The 24939-nt window shown below is 32.2% G+C and overlaps 1 protein-coding gene across 1 annotated transcript in view; it reads left to right on the forward strand.

The window, feature by feature from the left end:
• The window catches only part of LOC129229528 (inactive histone-lysine N-methyltransferase 2E-like), an 87542-nt gene that overhangs the window by 11724 nt on the left and 50879 nt on the right, over positions 1 to 24939 (forward strand). The window contains exons 2-7 of the mRNA XM_054863848.1: positions 6943 to 7265; positions 13757 to 13901; positions 18563 to 18732; positions 23566 to 23613; positions 24159 to 24298; positions 24422 to 24583. Of these exons, the coding sequence (XP_054719823.1) occupies positions 7150 to 7265; positions 13757 to 13901; positions 18563 to 18732; positions 23566 to 23613; positions 24159 to 24298; positions 24422 to 24583 (781 nt within the window). The 5' untranslated portion in view covers positions 6943 to 7149. The remainder of the gene's footprint in view (positions 1 to 6942; positions 7266 to 13756; positions 13902 to 18562; positions 18733 to 23565; positions 23614 to 24158; positions 24299 to 24421; positions 24584 to 24939) is intronic.

Genomic DNA, 24939 nt, shown 5'->3' on the forward strand with positions numbered 1-24939 from the left:
ATATGTATTTCACAGTTTATAATATTTTTTTATTGAAAGACTTGATGAAATCATGAAAGAAACATATGGTGAACCAAAGAATCTTTCTTTTCAATGTCATAATTGGAGAAGTATAAGCAATTCATTATGAACTTCAGGATTTCAAAATCACAATCTAGGTTGGTCATATCCAAAATGAAAAAAAAAGGAAGCATGAGGGATGTTTGGAAGAATAAACTGAGAAGTTATTAAGACTATCATGTTATTTATTTTATTGATATTTAAGTGATAACATGGAAAATATAGAAACAGTTTTCACATTAATAAGCAAAAAAAAAGCAAAATATTCTTTTCTGTTGCCTTGCTCATTTGCATTTGCTCCCCTGTAGGGTGGGAAGGTAAATATTTTTTTTGGGTATTTTTCTGAAGGCAGAGTAAATCCCCTAATAATTGCGCATTTTGCAAAAAAATTTTAGGTGGTATTAAAAGGTGACTATTTTCTTTTTTAAACATAAATCCTAAAATAAAAGATTAAAAATTTTAAATGTTTATGTATATTATGTGTGTGTGTGTATATATATGTGTGTGTGTGATACAGAATACACCTGAACAATTGAACTAAGTTTGGAGGAAATTTCTGCATAAGATATAAGTAAATAATTAGTAATAATAAATTGAGCGACATTTCGTTACATTTTGATGTCATGCAGGGACATATTACTGTGTTATAAAAGACTAGGACCTTAAAAAATTGATGTTTGCTTTTTTTGTAACCAGTTAATCTTTTTACTTTTTGTAGAATGGCTTTTTATATCTGAAATTTGGCTATCGACATTGATTAGGCATATCCAACACATTTAATGTGAATACCATATTAGATTGCTAAGCTGTTTCACACAATAATTCTTTAAATATGTGATCAAAATACAATTTTTGGGCAAAAATTTATTGTTTTGTATATTGTTGGTTGTATACAGAAAAGTATTTTAGTTGAATATAAATTTTTGAAATAAATACCCGGGTATTTACCCATTTTGGGTATTTACCCGGGTATATACCCTGGGTATTTGCCCCTAAAAATAAATACCCGGGTATTTTACATCACTATGTGATGCACACATCAGCTCGTTTTTTTTCCTTGCGTCAGGTTTGCCGGATCCCCTAGTTTTCGAGTAGGCTTACATGGCCTCTCATCGGGCCTGCTGCAATCTCAACATCATCAAATTTCCTAAATTATAACCATTTGACAAAATCAACTTATCACGACTGTACAGGGTTATCATAAAAGAATACCCCGGTTTTAAAAATTTATATTTCATTAACTATTACACTTACGACTATAAATCTTTACTAATAATAAAGCTGAAAGTCTCTCTGTCTGGATATCTGGATCTCTGTGACGCACATAGCGCCCAGACCGTTTGGTCGATTTTCATGAAATTTGGCACAAAGTTAGTTTGTAGCATGAGAGTGTGCACCTCAAAGCGATTTTTCGAAAATTCGATTTGTTTTTATATTCCAATTTTAAGAACAAAATTATCATAAGATGGACGAGTAAATTACGAAATTATCATGATGTGGAATGGGAGAGCGAATGAACATAGCCAATTGGCGAGAAATTCATCATCCATTATTTGTAAATATACAGGCGAGCCGAATGACCTTTTAATTTTCAACTATGGGCAAAGCCGTGCGGGTGCCACTAGTGATACATAAAAATAAACATTCCAAGCTTTTTTAAATCTTACATGTTAATTTAAACGTGCACGATCCCAAGCTGCAGTGGCGTAGCTAGACCCGACTTTCGGGGGGGGTTACTTCTTTTATATATATATATATATATATATATATATATATATATATATATATATATATATGTATAATCGCTTGGAATTTTTTCCTTTTCTTCTTTTTTTTTCTTTCTCTTCTCTCTTCTTTTTCTCTTTTTTTGAGACTAACTTTTCGGGGGGGGTTTTGTCCCCAAAACCCCCCCCCTTAGCTACGCCCCTGCCAAGCTGGATTGGCTATGCAGGTGATAACTTTTTATGCTTTGGCCAGGCAGATCCCTAGACCTAACCCGATGTGATTTTCTTGTAGGGTTTTGTCAAAAATTGTTGATACACCCCCATTGCCTACAGCATTGCTAGAACTGAAAGATTGCATATGTGTAGCATTACGAAAAATTGACAGTGAAACACTCCAAAATATGCACTATATGACCAAAAGTATTGGGACGCTTTCAAAAATTCACATTTTTAAAGATTTCTCAAGAAATAAAAGACCGATCAATTGCTTTGTAACTTTTGTCCCATAACAGGTATGCTCCAGCTGTCAATTTCCGATAAAAATTACATCACCCTTGTGTTTGGGGGTCAGGAACAATTTGAGGAAAACAAAGATGGTTTTCGGTCATCAATCATTCAAAATAGCTGAGAATAAGCTGTAAATTTCAGAAATTAGCTTTCTATGTACAATCATTTTTCATACTTTTGAGAAGGATCATCTAATACCCAATTAGGTTCCTCAACTCATAAAAAAAAATTCCAGTTCAATATCTCATAAATTTAGAAAGTTATCAGCAAACTAATGTGCCGAATTTGAATAACTCTTGGATAGGCTATGAATCACGAGGGATCGTTTGCAAATAATCTGTTTTTATCATGAATCACACTGAACGATTGCAAGCAAATGTGTCACAAAGTTGAGAACAACCCCTCACGGTTCGTCGCCTTCCCAAGAATTATTGAAATTTGGTTCATTAGGTCACTGATAACTTTTTGAATTTTTAAGATATTGAGCTGGAATTTCTTTATGAGTTGAAGAAGTTAGTAGGTGAAATACACCGCCAGCTCAGTCATTTCCAGCCGAGGACTGCAGTTTCGTGCTTATTAGCACTCGTCAGCCCGGCATAGGAAAGTGACTGAGCTGGAGATGGAAACCCTCTTATGGAAGCCAAGAGTGCAAAACAAACTGGTAGCTAATATAGAATTAGCAGACCAGACGAGTGACCGAAGCAATGGTTCGGTTCAGCTCGAAGATTGAACGCGAGGCAAGGTATATTTAGTAAATTACAACCCATTAGCCAGAGCTAAAGCTGAAGTACGTGAAATACACCGCCAGCTCAGTCATTTCCAGCCGAGGACTGCAGTTTCGTGCTTATTAGCACTCATCAGCCCGGCATAGGAAAGTGACTGAGCTGGAGATAGAAACCCTCTTATGGAAGCCAAGAGTGCGAAACAAACTGGTAGCTAATATAGAATTAGCAGACCAGACGAGTGACCGAAGCAATGGTTCGGTTCAGCTCGAAGATTGAACGCGAGGCAAGGTATATTTAGTAAATTACCGCTTTAGTAATTTACTAAAGTTAGTAGGGTATTAGATAATAAAAGTTTTAAATTGCTATCTTTCGTGCATGCACAGTAATAAATTAATTGCTTTAAATGTCCATATTTTATCAAATTTTCAGCATTTAAATTTTAAACTTTTGTATTATGCTTCTCTTGTATGCTGTCAGGGTTTCTGAAAGTTTTATAAGCTTTGATGAAAAACTTTGCATGTAATGAGCCAAAAACCTTCAAATAAAATTTGTAGTTTTGAAAGAAATGCTTATATTTTCGTGAATATCAGTGATACAGGGTTGGCAAAAACCCGGGTTTTTTTTTAAAAAGCCCATGGACCCAGGGTTTTTTGGGTTTTTTAAAATAAAACCCAAAAAAAACCCAACTAAAGTTGGGTTTTTTAAAAGAAATGTGGGTTTTTTTGTCTTTTTTTAGGGAAAATGTGGGGGTACTTGTAGCATATTGTAGTGTAAGTATATGGACAAAGTGCAAAAATTGTCTTCGGGTAAAAAAAGCTGGAAAACTAAAAATTAAGCATATTCTGAAGAAAAGTATAAAAGACTACAAAACCCAAGAATGGTGAAATTTCAGATTTTTTTTAGTTTTCATGATTACCAACAGTTAAGGCAAAGTTACTTCTCGAGTGATAAAATCTATTGTTCGTTTTTAATTACTACATTTTTTTTTTTTTTTGCATTTTACTTTATTGTATATCATTTTGTTATGCAAAACTACTGTAGAACCTCAAGTAGTTTAAATCCGTTTTTACTGAATTCCAGCTTAATCAACACATTTCTTTGAATTGAATGTTGCCTGTTTTTCTACTTCTGTGTACAGAAGTAAGAAATATTAAACTTTTTCGAAGATAATGAAAATAGTGTACACCCTGTTCTGTTTTCTGTTGACCGTTTGAAAAACCTGTTAATTTCTAAAAATATACCTTGTGTTTATTCGAGATTTGTGACGTGTTGGTTTGCAGAAAATAATTCACCTGAAAGCCTTTTAACTAGAGTAGTTTCCTCTGTACAATCTACAAATATTGAGAAAATCAGACGAGACTGGACTCAGTCAAGATAATTTGAGTTATTTATTGACCAGTTGAAGAAAAAAGTTAAATATATTTATTTAAAATCTTTGAAGTATTTTTTTAATGCTGTTAAGTGTTAAGAAATACTATTAAAGTTCAAAATTCATTTTTTGTGTTCATTGTCTGTGATGAAGAACAAATAAAAAAGAAATTTAAATTAATTTTTTTTTTAAACTTCTCAGAAATTTAAAAAAAAACCCAAAAGTGGGCTAAATAATGGGTTTTTTTAAATGGGTTTTTAAAAAAAACCCATTGGGTCCAACCCAATTGGGTCCAATTCGGCCAACCCTGCAGTGATACCTTCTCAAAAGTGTGAAAAATTATTGTACATAGTAAGCTAACTAGTTTCTGAAATTTACAGTTTATTCTCAGCTGTTTACGATGAATGATGACCAAAGAACATTTTTTCTTTCCTCAGTTTGTTACTGACCCCCAAAATGTAAGGGTAGTATAATTTTCAATGTAAAATGACAACTGGAGCATACTTTTTATGCGACAAAAGTTTCAAAGCAATTGATCTTATTTCTTGAGGAAAACTTAAAAATTTGAATTTGTGAAAGTGTCCCAGTACTTTTGGTCATCTAGTGTATGTTAGATGTCTGTTGCATTATGAAAGATACACACTTCGAACATTTGTGAGTGAAAAGAAACTTGGACAGTTCATTTTTATGTATCATGCATAGTGCTAAGTGTAATGGTTTTTGAAATATAAATTTTTAAAATCGGGATATTCTTTTATGCTAGCCCTGTATTGTTAATATACTTTATTGATTCCTTCTAACTTGGAAAACAAGTTAATATCAAAAGCCAAGCAAATATTAATCAAATAAACAATTACTTTAAGATGCAAAACTTACATTTAAAAGAATCAAATTGATAAATTTTTGATTTAAAACTGAACAGTTATCCAGAAAAACAAATTTAAATTTAAGGCTGTCCACAAATTTGTGGGGGGTTTGTGAAATTTTAAGTTTGTGACAATGAGGAGGGAGGTGATAGCAAAAAGTACAACATCATGCATTTTTTGTACAAATATGTCTATGAAAATTAGCGTGACTTATGACAAAGGGGGGAGGAAGATAAAAAAAAAAAAAGTCACATTGTTAGCCCCTTTGCCATGTTCAAGTACACATTGTTAGAATGAATAGAGCAAAAAGAAAAAGACATAGATTGCGCCACTTGCCTTGGAACAATTTTCTCACAAGTCTCTCATTGCCATACAATCACTTTTTCAGGACCCGAATTTTGCAGGCCTGTGTAATTCAAATATTCTATTCCTCCCATAATCATTTTTCGTGGGAATATGTTACACTTTAAACCAAATAAGTGTCTTTTAAAAAAGTATGAATCTCTAAGTAGCAGAAAATAAATCGAAATAAATAAGCTAAATTCTAATGTGTGCTAGAATAGAAGAAAAAAAGAAAAAAGAAAAATTGAATTATTCTTGTCCAAAGTGAAACAGAACAGTTTTGTCAAAAGTAATAAAATGACCAATAATTTCAAAAATTGCTATATAATATAGTTGGGGTAAACCTAACCTGGTTTGCGTAGCCTTCACAATGCTGCCATGTTAGGTTTGGTTCGCTACAGCTGAAGTAAAATGCTTGGCATTAGTTGTCTTACTTGCATTTACAACTTGTATATGTAGAAACTAAATTCATGCCGGTCATTTTAAAAATGCAAAAAACAATGAAATATATATGCAAATGTATATTTACATTAAGTTTCTAAAATTCAGTCATAGCAATCAACTCCCTAATCCCTTGATAGTCCACATGAAGGGTCTGGTTAAATGTGTGGAAGTTTTAGATTTCTTGGATACATTTCACTTTTGTTACAAAGTGATTATTTTAGAAAAATACTTGGGGTGAAAATTATTTAAAGTAATTAACCTTTTTCTTCATGAAAATTTATGGTTTAAATGCAGTTGTTTTCCTACCTGCAGAGTGAGTTAACGTAATAGACCTCTTGTCATATTTCACTTAATCTTGTCTAAATAACCAAAAGCAAAACAAAATGCCAACATTATAAACTAGTGTGTAGTGTCCACCTGCAGACACCATTCCACGGGGAAAAAGAGGTCATGAGCCCCTCTTTAATTGACCAAAGATAGCCTAAAGCTGTGTATGACTTTTACTAAATTATTCACTGATCCACCCTTTGGTTCCCCTCTAGCTATTACTTCAGAGATTAGAAAGTGATGTTATTTTTACAGATTTTAAACACATTTGATTAATAAATTGAATAAGTGCTCAAGTAATCACTGCTACAAATCATTTGTCTTATTTGCATTCACTGTATTATTTCCTTGGTTAATGAAGCAGAGTTTTAAAGATAGTGACATTCTAACATAATTTACAAGGAGATGTTGCTTGCATTATCTACTAAATAAATTGTTGGATTCCTTATTTTCTTATTTAGATTGTAATAGGATTTTTGTCTGAAAATGTTTTACTTGCTTTGACTAATGTAGTATTTCTAAAAGAGTAATATCAGCAATGCTTTCAATTTCTTCTAATTATGTCTTCCTTTTTTCAGACCAATCAGACTGTTTTGGCCATGCTTGCATTTTGTTCTTCATGTGCATGGAGTGGTCTGCACCATCTCAGAATATTAGAATTTTATCGTGATCGTGTGAAGAAGCGAGACAAGAGGCCGTGTGATTAAGTGTATCTTCAAAACCATGGACACATATATTCCTTGCAGTTGCAGCTTGCTGCATCATTTGTTGTTTTGTACCATAATATGAGCATCATTATCCATTTTAATACAGCCTCTTTTATCCCAACTGCTGCTGTGCCTTCAACGCCTCCATGCCTCTCAAAACCAATTGCCACTCTGGAAATGGTACCTGGAACTGAGTAAGATTTATTCTATTTTGCAATTTTTTCTGTATATGCTAGCCACCTGACTATTTATGTTGTGCCTTTAATTTCAATTTTACTCAAATAAACCAAGAACCATGCAGTTGTCATCCATGATTGGCTGCTATTATATGGCACCCATGGTAGGGCTAGAAAAATCTTTCAAATTTTACATGCCCTGCCGGGCATGTTTGTTTAAAAGATACATGCCCAGATTTACTTATTGTATATCAATAAAAGCATTTGAATTTGTCGTTCAGCATGAATTAGACGAATTATTTTTATATAAATCATAAAAAGAAATAGTTGAATAAATAGTACGTAATAAGCCATTGTTAAATTTAACAAAATTTAAATTGTATAACAGGAAGGATCGCTTCCACTCAAACCGGAAACAGCAAACCATTTTAGCAGTAGGGCTTGAAATAAATTTTGAGCTCCAAGTAAGGATACGGTAATTTTTCAATAAAATACGAAATAATAAAGTTTAGGAAAAAACATTTGATCAAAAAATTACATGCCCGGCCGGGCATGTAAGGGTAAAAGATTCATGCCTAATCGAAACTTTTACATGCCCCGGGCATGTCAGGGTGTATAATTTTCAAGCCCTAACCCGTGGGGTGTACACATCACCTTAGCAATTTTAAGATAATTTTGTGCCTATAGATTTTTCTGGGAACTTTTACTAATTTACTGCATTGATGTAAGAATTGCAGGGTAAGGAGAAGATATGATTTGGTCCGAGTTTACTTCTAAGGCAGTTATTACAGACAGGGCGCATATAACTGTCAGTGTCAGTGCAAGGTTATACATTGAAAAAGTTTGATAAATACTTTAAACTACATTCTTTAAGCTCCTCTTGGTGAGCCAAATCACCAGCTGCCCAGCTAGTTTTTGTTTCATATCCTACAAAATTAAATGAAAAGATTTCTACATTGTTGAAAATGGAAACTTAAAAAATAAGTGAAAAACTACCTGAAGGAATTTCATAATGATTTGTCTCATCACTCAGTTTCTGGTTAAAATGTTGTGATATGATCTTTGATTCTCCAACTCCTCTAAGAGTGGTAAGACAGGTGAGCTTAATCAGACTGGAAAAGGTTTTGGGCTAAAATATTTTCTTCACGAGAGTAAAATAGAAGGTGCAGTTACCGAAGCTCATTCAAGGATTACTTGACTTTAAGCAATTCCATGTGAGATAAATCACTTTCTTGACCTCATTGTCATAGGCGTCGGAGCCGGGGGAGCTGGGGGAGCTTGAGCTCCCCCTGGAATATTTCAGACCGGCTCAGCTCCCCCGGAAAAATTCTCGCATAGGAGCTTTCTGTAGTACATTGTTTACCTCCAACCTGATTTCAAAAATGTGATCTGCCTTTTCTAAGAATTTCCACCTAATAAGCAACAAAAGCAGGGGACAGAGGGAGTGGTCAGTGCACTTGAGTCCACCTTCACCCTTTTTCTCACTGTTTACACACTTCTTGATTCCCGGAAGAAAAATAAAAGAATTTTAGACAAGCTATCCTACCGGCAGCGGAAAAGTGGTCTTTGCCCCGCGGCCTGCAAAAATCAGTACCAGTACCGATAGGGGTTTGCTCCCCACCTTGAGCTCGTGTTTCGGGAGCGGCATCGCAGTTTAGTTCACATTTTTATTAGTTTTGCCTCGCATACCGTTTTTTTGTCACGTTATCACAAAAAAGATAGTGAGTCAGTTTGACATTTAAATATGAATAATATGGAAGGTGCTACAGACATAACTATAAAAAAAGGTTACTAAGGTAAGCAAATTGTTCAAATCAAATGATTTCAACTTTCCAGAAACTTATCTTATTTTAAGATATCTGACTTCTTAAGGCACAATATACAGAATTTCCAGCGGAGTCCTGTGAAACTGGTTGATTAAAATAAACTTGCAAAATATAACGTGAAAGTTAAACTAAAAGACCAAGTGATCGTGTTCTTTATTCATTGCAATTACCTACAAAAAAAAAAAAAAAAACTCCGGGGAGGGGGGGAACCCCATTTACAAACAAATTAATTAATTTATTTTTTTTAGTCCGTCGTTTATCTCTCTCTTTTATCATTTTTCACTCCTTCATAAAAAGTTAAGCCCCGAACAAAGAAAAATCTTTAAAGACTTCCCAAAAGTCTATGTAGTTACAAAACAAGAAACAGTCCTAAATTAATTCTCGAGGGATCATGAACGTACATATATTTCAGGTTTAAATTCTATGTTTCGATCAAAAGGTACCATCAGATCGCAAAAATGTCATTGCTCGATGATCTATCGAAACCGAAAGTAATCTGTTGCCAGATAGAGACCCTGTAGCGCCCGAAATATTATTCAAACAAATTTTTATTTATTTTTGATGGGAAATATTATCAAAAGAAACAACATAAATCGGTGGCGTACTCAGAAATTACTTTTGTAGGCGCAAATCATTGCTGTGATAAAAAACGCAATTTTTAGAACTCACTGCAAAAAATTAAAAAAAAAAAAAAATGTGCTCGTTACTTTGTTTCATTTTGAACAGTCAGGGATATATTTTTTTCATGAAGTTATAAAACTGCAAAGATAAATATCATTCAAAGAATACTAAAGGTACAGGAACATTACAGGAACAAAAATTCACATAAATCAAAATCGGTGAAATCTTCACTATTATAATGTTCCTAAAATCTTTCAATGATTATAACAAGTTACTACGTAAAAATCAGTTTCAAAAAAAGCGAGTTCATTGAAATGAAAAATTTTGAACATAATACTTTACGAAGTTAGAGATATTCAAATTTTTTGCTTTCCTAATTTACGATTTTTTTGTCACATACAGATATATTTTCATGCCAAAATTGTAACTTTTTATTTATTATTTTTCATTTATTGAAAAAACTCCTACAATATTTTATAGTTTCTCTCAAAGACTTTTACTAAAATTTATCTGAACAATAAAATATATAACGAACACTTCATTTTAACACATTTCCAACGTTCTGTTTCTCCACCCTCCTGTTTCATCTTTTTCCCTTTTTCTAGTTCTCAGAAAATACGCGAGTCTTCTAAATGCTACGCTGCCAAAGTCCTCCCTTTCCTTCAAAATTATTACAGAGCGCCTAAAATTTTGTTTTCAGGACTCGGTTCCCTGAAAATTTCCGAAAGAGAGTCCCTGAATACCTTGTTCTCCAACAACATGGGAAATTAAATAATATTCCCCTTTCTGGGAATTCAATTTCAAAAAATTGCTCGGTGCATAACCAAGGCCTGATTACCTCACAGGCCAATTAGACCTCGGCCTAATTGGCCTGGCCTAAGGGGCCCTATCTTTCTAAGGGGCCCCAAATTACTGAAAGAATTATGCATAACATTACAACTATACGAAAAAACTCCATGTATTTTTAAAAGTAATAATAATAAAAAAGCATTTTATTTAGAAAAGAACTTCCTTAAAGGAGAATTTTTGTTAATTCTGCCACTAGCGAATTTACCATGCCACAATTTCGAGTGCCCCGAAGGGGATTCGTGAATGCACATAATAAATAATTTACATAGTTCTGGGCCCCGAAAATGCATTCCGACAGGGCTAATAGAGTCTTCAGGGAGCCCTGAAATTATTGCAGGCCTAGGGCCTCACATTTTGTTATTCGGGACCTGCCCCTAACGCTGACAAATATCATCCGCAGTCGCATTTTTTAGAGATTATAATTTCGAAAAAAATAAGGAGAAGGAACCTCTGAACCTTTTTTGATAACATCATTGAAGAACGCAACAACCTAGGACAACTTTGAAAAATTACCAGAGTAGAGCCCTAGTACAGCCTTTTCCCCTGACATCATTGAAGATTGTCTACAATAGCGATTTTGGAGCTTCAAATTCGAAATATTGAGAGGGAAATGTAAATCGATTTGAAAATTCGATCGAGGACAATCCCTCGAGTCATATTACTAGTTTCACTAAAGTCAACAAATATGGTATATAATCTGTTTTTAAGACAATAATTTCGAAAATTTTTCAAGGAAGTTTATTCAAACCTTTTCTCCCCTTAACATTCCAAAAATCGCTTAAAACCTCGTTTTTAGAACAACAATTTTGAAATTTTCCCTTATACGCGCTGAAGTACTGACCGATCCCCTTTCAAACCAGAGTTTTATCACCTCATTATCTCCATATACAATGTATTTATTAAATATGATTGAAAATTTTGCTGGGAAAGAGAGAGAGGGAGAGAGATGGAAAGAGAAAAGCTTTGAGAAGCTAATTTCTTATGGGGAAAAAATTTAAGTGCCCCCCCCCCCTAATTATTTTCTGGTTATGGCATAATGTGTCTCAGCTCCCCCTACTTCCACCAAGTTCCTAAGCCTCTGCTCATTGTTTCCGATTTCAATAAAATTTGACATGAAGTACACCAGGCCTGCACCAATATGTTTTGAGCCCCAGAAGCCAGAATTGTATATTAGGGTATATCAAAAACTTTCTTATGAAATTCAATTTATCAAGTTGATGAAAAGTTGCTCCTACCGATCATCATCTTACATAAAAAATTTTATCTGGATCAAAAAAATATTTAGGTGTCCTGTACAAGGCTTAAAATTTATAATTTTCTTCAAAATAACTAGTTTTTTTTCTTGAATTACAGAAAAGGTATTTTTAAAATTTTAAGTTTAAAATTGTGAGTAATAAAACTGGGAATTATTGTCAAATAAAAAGTTTTGCTCTCATGTGGCATTTAAATTCCTGGATAGTATGCAAAAATAAGGATTTTTTTAAAGCACAAGTTTTAAATATTTTCAACATAAATGTATTGGCCTTAAAAAAATTTTTTTGTAAATGTTGGTTTAAACATTTCTTTGCTAAGATAAAAATAATCTTGCAAATATCATTTTCATTTTATTACATAGAAGTATATTATTAAGTATAAAAAACTAAACTCTAAAACATTTGTGGAATATTATGTGCATTACCATATTATATTGCCACCCGTCTTGTCTAGTGGTCAGAGGAGTCTGACTACGATGGGGTGGTCCCGGGTTCGAATCCCGGCTCGGGCACGGATGTACCTTCTCTCTTCTGTCCTTGTCCTTCCTTTGTTTGAATGTGATGTTGTGCTGTGAAAGGTTGCCTGTCCTATAAGCGGGTCTCTGTGGCATGTGTGTACTGTGGAAGTCGGACTTCACACCAAATAACGGTACAATTGGAAAAGTGAAGCAGCGCACCCCAAATTGCCACCCTAGCTGGTACAAGACAACAACAAGCATATTATATCAAGCATTTTCCATACTACTGGTTTTCAACAGCTCTAAAAGATGCATGAGTTTTGCTGGAGGTTTTTTCAGCACACTATTTGTAAAGTACTGCGAAGTCACATGATAATAAGCAACTATTGTTTGGTACACAAAAGTGTGCCCTTCGCTTTGTATGGGATGGGAAAAGATTTTTTCCTAAAAAATAATGAGATTGATGAAAATGCAGTCTATGGCTCCACAGTAGTTAGTTTTACAGAATTTAAATAATTGTGGACATTTAGCAAAAGATCCACAAATCTCATGACCTTCTAATAATTTTTCTAATATTTTTCTTTTCTTATGGGAAAATACAATGTCTTTTGATTTGTGTACTGGTTTATCCAATTTAACACATTAAGGTTGGTCATTGTATCAGTGTATTTGATTCATTACAGCAAGGAGTGAACACTGTTTGGTTTTACCAAGTCACAGTCTCAGTAAAAGTTTTTATCTAACTTCGTTAATTTTACCTCTCACAAAAAACTTGAACTGCTTAATGTACCAAGAGTCATCCTTTGTTTCATCCAGGTTTCTGTTGCCTCGTTACCTAATATTGCAGATTTGTCAGCTAATTCATCCAACATAATTTTCAAGGTACCACCCACATGAGCAGGATCTTAATGATACAATTTAATACTTTGAATAATCGAACCTGAAATGTATTTTTAATTATCCTCCAGTAGCTATCCAAATTTTTTTTTCTGTTTTCATGAAAAGTGTCGATTTTATTTTTTCTACTTAAGTTGCAGCATATGAATAAGGAAGGAAAAAATCTAATTTTGAGACCGATAAGCAACTGTTTTCTTTGATCACTTTTGACTTTACGCCTGTTCTGTCTTAGTCTCAGCATACATGAAGCTCTTTTCATGGTTCTGGAATTTAGGACAATTTCAATGTACTTCACAGCTGCGCCATTATAGCAAAGAGAAAGGAACTCTATAATATTTTTGTTCTGACCAAAATTCTATAAAAAATGAACAATACAAAATTTTAGCTATGTAAGAAAAATAGCTATGCTTTCGCACAACTCCATTTCTCCCACTAAAGAAGGAAGTTCTATATGATTCCAAAACATCTGTACTCTATTTCCAAGTCAAATATGTAACAAATAGCTTTTGATTTGTTAGTGTATAAATGGATAATTAAGTGTAATATGAATTATGTCTGTTTTAATTCTCCTAGTTTGACTTTTAAGTTATCATTATTATTTGCAGGCAGTTTAATGGAACAGTAATGACTGATGATGAAAATTCTATTGCTGATACTGTTACATCTAATTCTTTGTTCACTAATTCTGTAAAGGAAGCAAAATCATCAAACAATCACAATTTTAGAACTTGTTTTGGTTTACCATACCAGGTATGTTTGAATTATTCTATTCGTTTATTTTTATTTGCAAAACATTTGAACTTTTTCTAAAGATATGATCAGAAGCTTAGCTATTGGGTATTTTTTGCTAATGGGAGCAGGTTTGTTTATATCAGACCTGCCAACTCTCCCGTTTTTCACGGGAGACTCCCGTTTTTTACTCCATTCTCCCGGTTGTACGTTTGAATATCCATTTCTCCCCTTTTTTTTTTAATTCTTTTTTTTTCTTTTTTTTAAAAATTAAACATTTTTAAAAAAAATTCTTAAAAAAAATTAACTTGAGATTCAACATGTAATATAATATATAGAAATTGCATTAACAGGAAAAAAAAAGGTTGATTTTTGTAACTTTTATCTGATATTGAGAAAAATAATAACTTATAATAGAATATGATATTGTATTTTGAATAAGTGTCGCGAATATTTAAAAAATAAAATAAAATAAAACTTAAGCAATTGATTATATCTGTATTCATTATATTTTTCAAACTGTCTGTCAACCGTTTTCAATCTACAGTACATGAATTTTTAAAGAACTGCACTGGAATGGTACTAAATTAACACATTATGTAACATTAATCTACTCTTTAAACTAGAAATTCTTGATGTAACAGTGTTTTTTATTCATTATAGCATCGTTTAAAATCTCCCTTTTTCTCCCTTAAAGCTTTGAGTGGATCTCCCTTTTTTTCTTTTCATAAGGTTGGCAGGTCTGTTATATATTAGTTTTGTTTACGCATTTTAGTTTAAGAGCTTTATCGCCCCAGTTTGTATAATTAAGAAACACCTTCTTCTAAGTAAAACAAATTCACTTGTTTGAAAGACTTATTCATTTTTTCTTAAACATTCACTAATCAATAGGTGCTATCCAACCATAGATCCCAGGTGAAGCTTGGTCATGCCAATGAGGAACCTGCATGCATTTTTTAATTTTTGAAAATGAAACTTCAGGCCATTTTATGACGATAGACACCAATTTCAGTTCAATCGGGTTGCTAGTTATTTTTTAATTGATTCTTAAAATCTCCTGCTTAGCCCCACCCCTTTTAGTTTTCCCATCTCCTTTGATGACGCCATGATTCATTCCCGCTCCCCGCTCCCATCGTCTTCTGGTACTGGACGCACGTGCGTGTATAGAACATCACTAGGATTCTCAAGATGGCTCCAAGCACAAACTGTTGAACTGCAACACTGCAAGTGCTATATTGTATCTCATAGCAAATGTTGAACATCTACCACAGCAAATAAAATATTTTTTGTGCACCAAAAAGAGGAGACAATAATGGTGAATGCCATCAGCACAATGGAAAAAAAAAGAGAGAGAGAGAGAAAGCTAAACTGTTTTTCACTCTTTTGTTGCAAAAATTATTTTTGTAGGGAACATAATTGTGTATTAATTATATAATTCTTTTCTAATAAAAGCTATACCTGATCACTCCTATTTCTTTTTTTTTTATTCATTCTTCAAATTGAAACAATTTTATTTTCTTTGAGGATAGAATGTTATTTTTCATGTATTGATTTATTTCATTTTGCTCTGCGTCAATTTCTGCATTGAAAACAGTTATTGAAATCAACAATCTAGATTTGAATTTTGAGTAAATTATAGGAATTAAAGTTTAAAAAAAGTAAGGGGCTTTGAAATATTGGATTCTCTAGTAATCAACAATTCATGAACAAAAATAATAATAAATTAATAAAATACTTTAGAAAAAAAAACAATAAAATATGATGCAGAAAAATGTTGAAAAAATAATCAATTCCCCAAAATTTTAAATTTTAAATCGTATTTCCATTTTACTACGAAACATGTTAATAAAAGTACAAATTTTGAAACTAGTTGCAATAAAGATTAATCTAGTTTTCATTTATTAATTAGTATCATTTTGCTCTGTTGTAACTTTTGTGTCCAAAACCCGGGCCGTAGGAAGACGTGATGTGTCCCCCCCCACCATAGGAACAGAGAAATTAAGCTGGTTGTAACTTCAATGCACAATAGATGAATGTGTTTGTAATTTAATTATTAATGAATAAAACAATCTGAATTATGTAGGTAGTAAATGTTAAAACACTAGTGAATGAAACTTTTAATTGCATTTATTAAGTGTTAGCTTTTCACAAACAATTTTGGAAAAGTGGAATAATGTTAAAAAACTAAATTATATTTATCTGTAAAATGTCACTACACAAGATACAGAACAAGCAATCAAAAATTAATTCAGTACGCATTTAAATCAATCTGAAAACATGTATAAAATATTTAAAGGCACGAAAATACTGAATATTAAAATATTCTGTATATCATTATATCAATTTGTTTGATATCTTCTAAATTTATTTTTTGAGCATCGTTATTTTTCATGGCTAAAATGACAAGTAGTGTTCATTTGCTCTGCCTCATTGAACAGAAATACGTTTTTATGAGTGTCAACATCTTTTGCAAGCTGTGACAGTCACTGGCACTGGTCTAGTTTGTAAAATCCTGAGTGATATCTATAAATATTGTTACACATTTGTAGCAACTTCAAACTTTCTTTGAATGATGACACAGTTCTTGAGGAAACACAGGAGATTTATTTTCAGCTATGTACCCGAAATGTAGTTACAACTGCTAAATCAATCATCATCGATTAAGTGATCACATACGTATTTACATCAAAATACGCACAACACAGCACAAAGGCTAATACACACAGAGCTAAATACATGCTCTCCAGCGTGCACACGATTCACAATCAAAAACTAACTCTCCCATTCAAATGCCACACAGCATTTATACTGCTTTGGAAAGTTCGACAAAATTGTACAACTTTCTCATATTCTCTTTTTATTCCATTCACAAATCTTATGGCTCAGAAATGGAGGGACTATATACTTCATTCGAATGTAAGGTGGTTGTATATTCATTACAAGAAACTATTTACAGGTTACGTTACTAAGACAATTTTAGATGAAAAAAAATGGAATAAACGCCAAATTTAGCCGGATTACAACAAATTAATCATGAAAATAATTACTATTTCCATAATTTGTAACATTATAGAAAAAAATCTTCCATTTTTTGCTTTCTTTATTAATTTGAAAATTTTACTTTTATGTGATTTACTTTTGAATTAGTTAATGGTGTGCAGCTCCAAAAGAATTTTTCTTGTGTCGGATTTTTCAACGAAGGAAGGGGATTGTGTCTAAATAAACCCCACACCCATGACATATGGATGTACACAATAAGCACTCTGTATTTGACTGTGCAACCAGTTGTACTTTGAAGTAAATTTACTTGTGAATAAAATATTGATGTCCAATTCAAAGTCGATTTTCCTGTCGGAATTTCGGGGGTTGAGCGTGATCTGTTCAGCGAGAATATGCACCTTTTCCTCTTCTGAAGATTAAAAGAAAAACAACTTTGCTTTCAATAAAGAACGGCAAACCACACTTCACTCTATCAGCTTTGTTTAGACTCCTTCCGAAACGGTTCTATTGTGCAGGAACTGAATCTTGACATCGACCCACGCTCCTCCTCTTTTACTGCCACATGAGCTTTGTTTCGTTTTAAAGTTGTAATTTTGAAGAATCCATGTCAGTTTTTTCAAAACTGAGTTAATTTTTGGGAGTTTTAAGTTGTAGACTATTCAAATCAATCAATGTTCGGCAATTACCCGGCCCGTGCAGGTTCCTCATTGGATGCATACATAGCATTGAGAAAAGTTGCTGAATTTTGGTGACAGTTAAGCAGCAGTAATTAGTTAAAAATTCAGGATACTGATTAGAGTTAAAATTGTTTTATTTCTGTAAAATGTGTTGTCTTTTCTGCTACTACCTTATTGTTAGGAGTATAATTCACACGTCATATGATCTTCAGGTAGTACTTTAAAATATTTATTTTAAAAAAGTCTTTGGATAACACACAGTAGCTTATGATTTGTGGATATGTGCTGTCTTATAAAATATATAATATGACAAACGACCAATGCAAGACAAAAATGAGTTATACTAAAAAATAACTTTGTATATTTGCTAAAAATGCTTGCATTAATTACTGTTAAGAAAATAGAAAATTTCGTAAGTCAAATACATAGGTATTTATTCAATTCTTGTGAAGGATTTGGTCTATTCAAAATTAAAAATTGCTTGTAACATTGAAAATTAAAGAAATATATAATTTTTCTTAAAAAAAATACAGTTAGCATTGGTACATTCTAAAACAATTTGTGTCTTTATATAAAAATATTTAAGCAATAACTTCTTAAATAAATTATTTTAACCACAAAAGTTTTCAAATGATAACTTTGTTATTTGGTTTAACCAAATTTTTACCTGTTTTTATGAAAAAATATGTCAACATTTCCCACCATTTTTAAGAAACAATAATCTTCTTTTCAGGAGTGTGATTTAAAATAAAATGGTTTGTCGGTTTTATTAAAAAAAAAAATCAGTAATGTTTCTGATCAACGTTCTTGAAAAATCATTGTGAGTCAAGCAAAATTTCTGATAATCATTGACAGCTCATAACAGGCTCTTCAAAAAAAAAAAAAAAAAAATCCTTTTTAAACCAGACTATCCATTTATTGTAGTTCAAAAAATAGGGAAAAAAATTTTCTGAATTATCTATTTAATATGCATTTTGTATGCATTAATTATGCAATTTGCTGTAGGATCATAATTATGGAGCTCCTCCTCCACCAACTCCTCCGAGTTACTCACCATGTCCTTCACCGGCACAAGCTAATGGTATCCCAGATGAAGACACAACTCTTTCTATTGTGTCTATTTCTGCTAATAATGAAGAGGCTCAAGAAGGAGGCAGCATTACACGTTGCATTTGGTATGTTAAATGTTTTACATTTTATTTAGTGAAAGATTTTTAAAACCTCTGAATGACGGGGGGGGGGGGGGGGGGGGGGGTAACTTAAAGATTTATTCATTCAGTAAGTGATTGATAGCAATGCAATTCCATTAAACTGTTATAACATATACATAATAGGAATAATCATGTATTGTGTTGGAAACCAAAAGTAAAAGTCAATTAAATTTGTTATGTTTGCTTTATGTTACTTATTGAGTAAATAAGCATTTATATTAGTTTTATTAAAAGAAAGTTCAAAGATATCTTTCTTTTGCAAATTTTCCTTCAGAAATAATTTATGCTGTACCATGTTTGTAGTGTATGTACCATTTCAGCAAGTTTTCTTATGCACTTAACCTAAAGTAATTTTTTTTTCATTATTAGATCTAGGGTTGTTAACTCTTTTGGAATATGCAGATCAACACCTCATGTAGGGTCAGGTGGAACACATTGTTAGGCGGGGTTCACTGTTGCAATGCATGTATCTCCGTCTCTGTCTTTCATTTTCATGATGATAGTACACATGTTTGTCAACCTCACAAGCAACCAGCACTTATTTATGCTGTAGTTTATTCTGCGTTAAAAAAAAAAAAAAAACATTTGTGTGATCAAACAACAAAAAAATAATTTTAAAGTTTTAAATTTCTTTCCAATCATATATTATATTTAGGTAAGTGATAGGGGTTTTCCTCTTTTTTCTGTTTATTTAATTACAAATTATCATTAAGTAGTTTTTTGTAAACATAACCTGAAAGACACTTGAATTTTTTATCTGGTTTGCCTCTTCGGGGCACTGTGTGACCAGAGTCGGATAAAAATATCAAGTTTCTGCGCATGCAACTCAAAAGTATCTGCAAGCTAATAATTGTCTATCACATTTTTAAAAAAAAACTTGGGAGGGTGGGGATTCAAAAAAAAAAAAAACTTTTTAATCATAAGAAATACATTTTGTAAAAGTACGCTGGCTAAAACAATGTTATAAAACCATAGCTGCCAACCTGTAAGATTAAGCCTTACATTGTAAGTTTGTAATATCTTATGGCATAATTGTAAGATAATTAGGATTTAGATCTCTGGGGTATTGCTTTTTTTAATGAGTTTCCTGTTGTGTTGCTTCAGAAGAATAGGGAAACTGCAGATGAAGAGCCTAAGATAAGCTCCAAAGTGAATTTCCCTCTGTACAAATAGATAATTTTCCCGATGTTGTGCTAAAAAGGGAGAGAATCGATACAAAAATAGGCTGCTTTGAAGAAATTAGTTGATGTCAATGGTTCATTGAAGTATGAAAGGCTCTCCTTTTCTATGCTTTCCATTCTAGCCATACCTCATAGCAATGCAGAGTTCAAAAGAATATTCAGTAGTGTCAGAAAGGCGAGGACAGAGCTGTGCAGTTCTGTCTGATAATAACCTGGATAACATTTTAATCATTAAGACTTACAAAAAAAAAAAAAAAAAAAAAAATTTGTTGTGAATAAGTTATTGAAATACAATTTTTGAATGTTGCTAAGTCAGCAACTTAAGAAAGCTTAAGTTCCAGTTAAGGTAGTTTCAGCAAAAGCAGCTGACTGCTTTAATTTACGAAAGAAAAAGTAAGATAATACAGCAAGTTATTAGTTTCTTCCAAAAGAATATTTTTAAAGATTAATATTAAATGATGCATCTTACAGAAAAATAGTAGACAATATTTTAAAAGTGCACACTTGTATGCTTAAATTTTTAAATGCACAGGCCTGCCTTTTTGAAACTAACTTCTTGTTGTAGTCCTATGTTTCTCTTTTGTGAATCCAGTTTTTTTTTTCTTTTTTTTTTTGTGCTAATTAATTACAAGTAATGATTTAAAAATATAATGTTTTTAGTTTTAACAGTTTGTTGTATGTTAAAAAAGTGTACAAATACACCTGCTATGTAAAATATAAAGTTGTAAATAATTGCAGGTATATGCTTTGAGGTTACAAGGAACTCATTTTCATGCCAATTATGTGAGCCTATGAATGCAAAGACCCAAGTTAAATTTCAAAATTTTAAAACTAAGCATCTTTAAGCAGATGTCTTTGCATTCAAAAACTCGCATATTTTTGGGAATTATATCTCCAGCAGATCATACATTGGTGAAACTTTTTTTTTTCTTAAGCTGTCAAGTCAAGAAATCAATAGAATACCCAAATTTCTGGGAACAAAGGAAAAACTAGCAATTCACTGCTTCTGGGAAATGCTCTATTAAGGGAATGGGCAAAAACAAGTGCAATAAATCTAGTAGCAAGAGTTATTTATGAAGATGAGAGATACCACTAGGAGCAAGTCTCCCATCTGCCTTTAATCCCTTAGTAGCCTTAGTAGGATTCCAAAACTATACTGTATTTTTGGGCCTAAGCGCCACGCCGCTTACGAGAAAAGGTTTATTAATTGCCTATGTGGCGGATACAGCAGATACGGCGCATACGATGTTTTTTTTAATTTATTTTTTGTTTTTACAGTTTACAACATTTCACAGAAAATAAACTATTTTGAAAAGGAGGAAAATAAAATGTTTGGAAATTTCTTCGAAATGATCGGAATTGTGTTCAAAATGTGTTTTGAATAAAAATTTTTAAAAATTCCTTTTGAATTTCTGGTAGCATTATTAGACGCGCTTTTTTTCCCAAGTGATTAACTGTACAAAAAATTGATGAATTCATGATTGGCATGTCCTGCCTTTTTCATACAGTTTAGCTTCTACTGTAATTTATGTCTTTAATTAACGGGAAGATAATTTTAAATTATGCCAGAATGTGTTTTATTGCTTTAGTTTTTAGTTAAAAGGATTGAGCTAAAAACGGAAAATTTGCCGAATTTTTATTTCGCGGTAAAGTCTGAATCTCTTGCTTTAAACATCGCTGTTTGGACTGAAGTACTGAAATGTAAGCGAGTTTATCCTGCCATTATTTAAAAGTAAGTTCATAACTTTTTTGAACATCCATAAAGGTGATCATTCAAAGTTTTTTCATGTGCAATGTCAAAATTTTTGGCAGCGGCCCGTGGTTGTCAGATTTAGGGTACTTAACTAGCAGTAAGGTTTAAGGAATTCTTTTTTTGAAATATTTAATCTGTTTACATTGCATTCCAGATATCTTCAAAAAAAACTAACAGAAATATTTTTTTCTTTCACATTGTTTGTTTGACTTAAAGTGCGGCACTTAAGTCGGGTGCGGTGCAAACTTCAAAAAATACCGCAAGTGCAAACTTACTGGCCCCATATGATAGCTTTAAAGCCACAGGTGTTTTTGTGATTTGATATGTGCGCCAAAAAAAAAAGAAGTACTAAGCCACATGAAAAGAATTGCTCAGTTATCAATCACTACTTGATGAATATTAAAAAAGAAGGGAGGATTAACATTTTAGTAATTTTTTAACAGAAGGAAAAAAGGACAGGTGGGAAACTAGAACATTACTCGCGATTATGGCGAGATGAGCATGTCCGCAATGAATATATCCACACAGCACCAAATATTTTCTTACAGCACAGTAGCGAATGTATCTGCGTCCGTCTATATTATCTAGCTATGGTTACTACATTTTACATTAGCAATATTACTTTTAAACAAATTAGAAGTAAAGAAGGAGAACTTGAATGATTGTCACGATCTAAATAAATAAAATCAATATCAATTTAAAACAAATTAGAAGTAAAGAGTATTAAGTTTTAAGATTATCGGACGACGTGCAACTCCGTGGCGATATATCTGCAAGTCAGCGGATGTACGCTCGGTGCAACGCATGGCATGCGCACGTGCGTCTGCATTATCTAGCTCTGTGTGTCTCAGTATACCAACAAATTACTGATAAACATAGAGGACAATTAATATGATGTTAGCTATTTACGTAGAAGTGGCAAAGTTGATAATCAGTTCTTCATTCCTATTATACATTCCTGAAGAATATTATAAAGAAATTTTGTATTTGTTAGAAATTTTTACTTCCCTCTTATTGTTATTTTTTCTATTATTTTTATGTTGTAACATTGTGCCCCTTACCCTGTAAAGAAAATGCTAGGCAACTTTATCTAAAAACATAGATCAACTTTATTTCAATTCTACAATCAAAAGGGCTTCCAAATTGCCCTTGCTATGCGAACTGCCACAAGACGACCAAAACATCAACAATCAAGCTACTCAATCTACGATACATTATAAAAAGACATCTAACAAAGTTGATTTACATAAACAAAAAAGCGCCCTCTTGCGCACAGGTAAACTTAAAGATTTTTATGGAAATTTTCCACACCCTGTAACAGAGTACCCCAGATACAGAGCTTAGTGTTACAGTGGCTGATTTAATGAAAATGCAATTTAAATTAAGTATTTTCTTCTAATGTTCTGTGTTTAAATAATTTAATTAAAGAGAGATTGTTATAGTTTATGTCCATGGCAAAAAGGAGCTGATTAAAACAATATTCTCAATGCTACATCCTAGTTTTTTTTCTAACACTGTACCCCACCTTACCCTACCCATGAAAGTCTGTGACTATACTCAGATTAACTCCCTGCAAATCTGCATCCATTGAAAAAAAGTTCTTTATGAAGTGGAATTGTTTTGTCTCACTTATGAGGAAAATTCCTTTTAATTCTTGGGCGTAGAAATTTTTCCTGAAAGCTTCCCTTTCAGATGTTTAGTAATTTGTCAATTGAAATATAGAAGGGAATCATATTTTAATTTTTAATGAATAATAATAATTCTGCTATATATTTATTTTGCATAATCTGTTTTATATTTATTCTAGTTGTGTTCTAAATAACTACTTATAAACATTTTGATTAATTAATTTTCTTTTTTTAGTGAATTTGAGCATGACGATGAGTATATGATCTGCTGTGATGCTTGTCTGTAAGTGCTTTTTAACTTTTGAACTAATGCACCTGCATCTATTTTCCTTATCTCATCCTATATATCCTTGTCTCATTAATGTCTCATCATATATTTCCAAATTTCAGTCACAGCAAATTTTGAAATTGGCTGAGATTTTTTAATTACCTTTTTTTTTTGTACTACATTTGTCTTTAATTTTTAAGTATAGCTTTTTTATTGTTATTTTTGGTCTTTGGTAGTCAATCTGATCTTTACAGCCCGCACTATTAAAGATTAATTTTGTAGCTTTAATAGTGTGGTGTAAAAAGATTTGTTTATTGCCTGAAACTGTGAACTAGAACCGAATCAAAATTTATAATTTTGTTATTGTAGAAAAGTTTACTCTTGCGAAAAGTCCTAACTAGTAATTGAAAACGCTCATTTTACCCTTGAGAAGTTCTTGAATATTCCTTGAAAGAAATTTTCTTTTTTTGTATGAACTATGATAGAATTTTGCTGAAGTTTTATCTTATTACATAAAATTAAATATGCACCTTAGTGAATATTTTTCTTTTTTCATGAAGTGTTTGGCAGCATGTTGACTGTATGGGATTGGACAGAAATAACATACCTGATACATATTTATGTGAAAAATGCCAGCCTAGAAAAATAGACAAACATAAAGCAAAACTTTTACAAGCAAAGAAAAAAGTCGCCATGACAGGTATGTTTTAAATCTTTTAATTCTATTTTTATTATTCTTTTATATTGTTTTTAAGTGCTTATTTTTTAACTATAATTTTTCTAGCCTTTGCAATTTTTTTTAATTGTTTATTTTTAAACTTAGTAAAACCAACTGCAGCTGCTAAACAAGAGACATCTGTCAATACAAACCAGGCTCTTAATAATGAACACAAAAAGAAAATTTTATCTCAGAACTGTGAAGACCGAACATTATCCAAGAGCGATAACCTACCATTATCATCAATTCCTGATAGAAGATTTTGTTGTAAGTTAAAAAATTATTTTATGCCTCCTTTTTTTAGCTCTTTAAAGGACAGATGGTAAATTTGTTTATTCCCAACTAAGCTATGTTTTTAAGTAATATTTTGAGCGTAGGAGGCGCATAATTATCATGCATGCTTCCAATATTTTAAATTAAAAAATTTTCAAATAAAGAGAAGGATAATTTCATGCTACCATGCATGAAATAGAATTGGTTATATTTCTTTATTTGTATGCCTGAACATGTGTTGGCATTTAATCCTTCAGTGAAATAATAGTTTCATTTTCTTAATCTTTAAACCAAAGTAAGTAACGTCCATGCTTATTTTATTCACACGTTTTCACTTGAAAAAGCTATCT

Source organism: Uloborus diversus, chromosome 9 (assembly GCF_026930045.1).
Source record: "Uloborus diversus isolate 005 chromosome 9, Udiv.v.3.1, whole genome shotgun sequence".
Lineage (NCBI taxonomy): Eukaryota > Metazoa > Arthropoda > Arachnida > Araneae > Uloboridae > Uloborus > Uloborus diversus.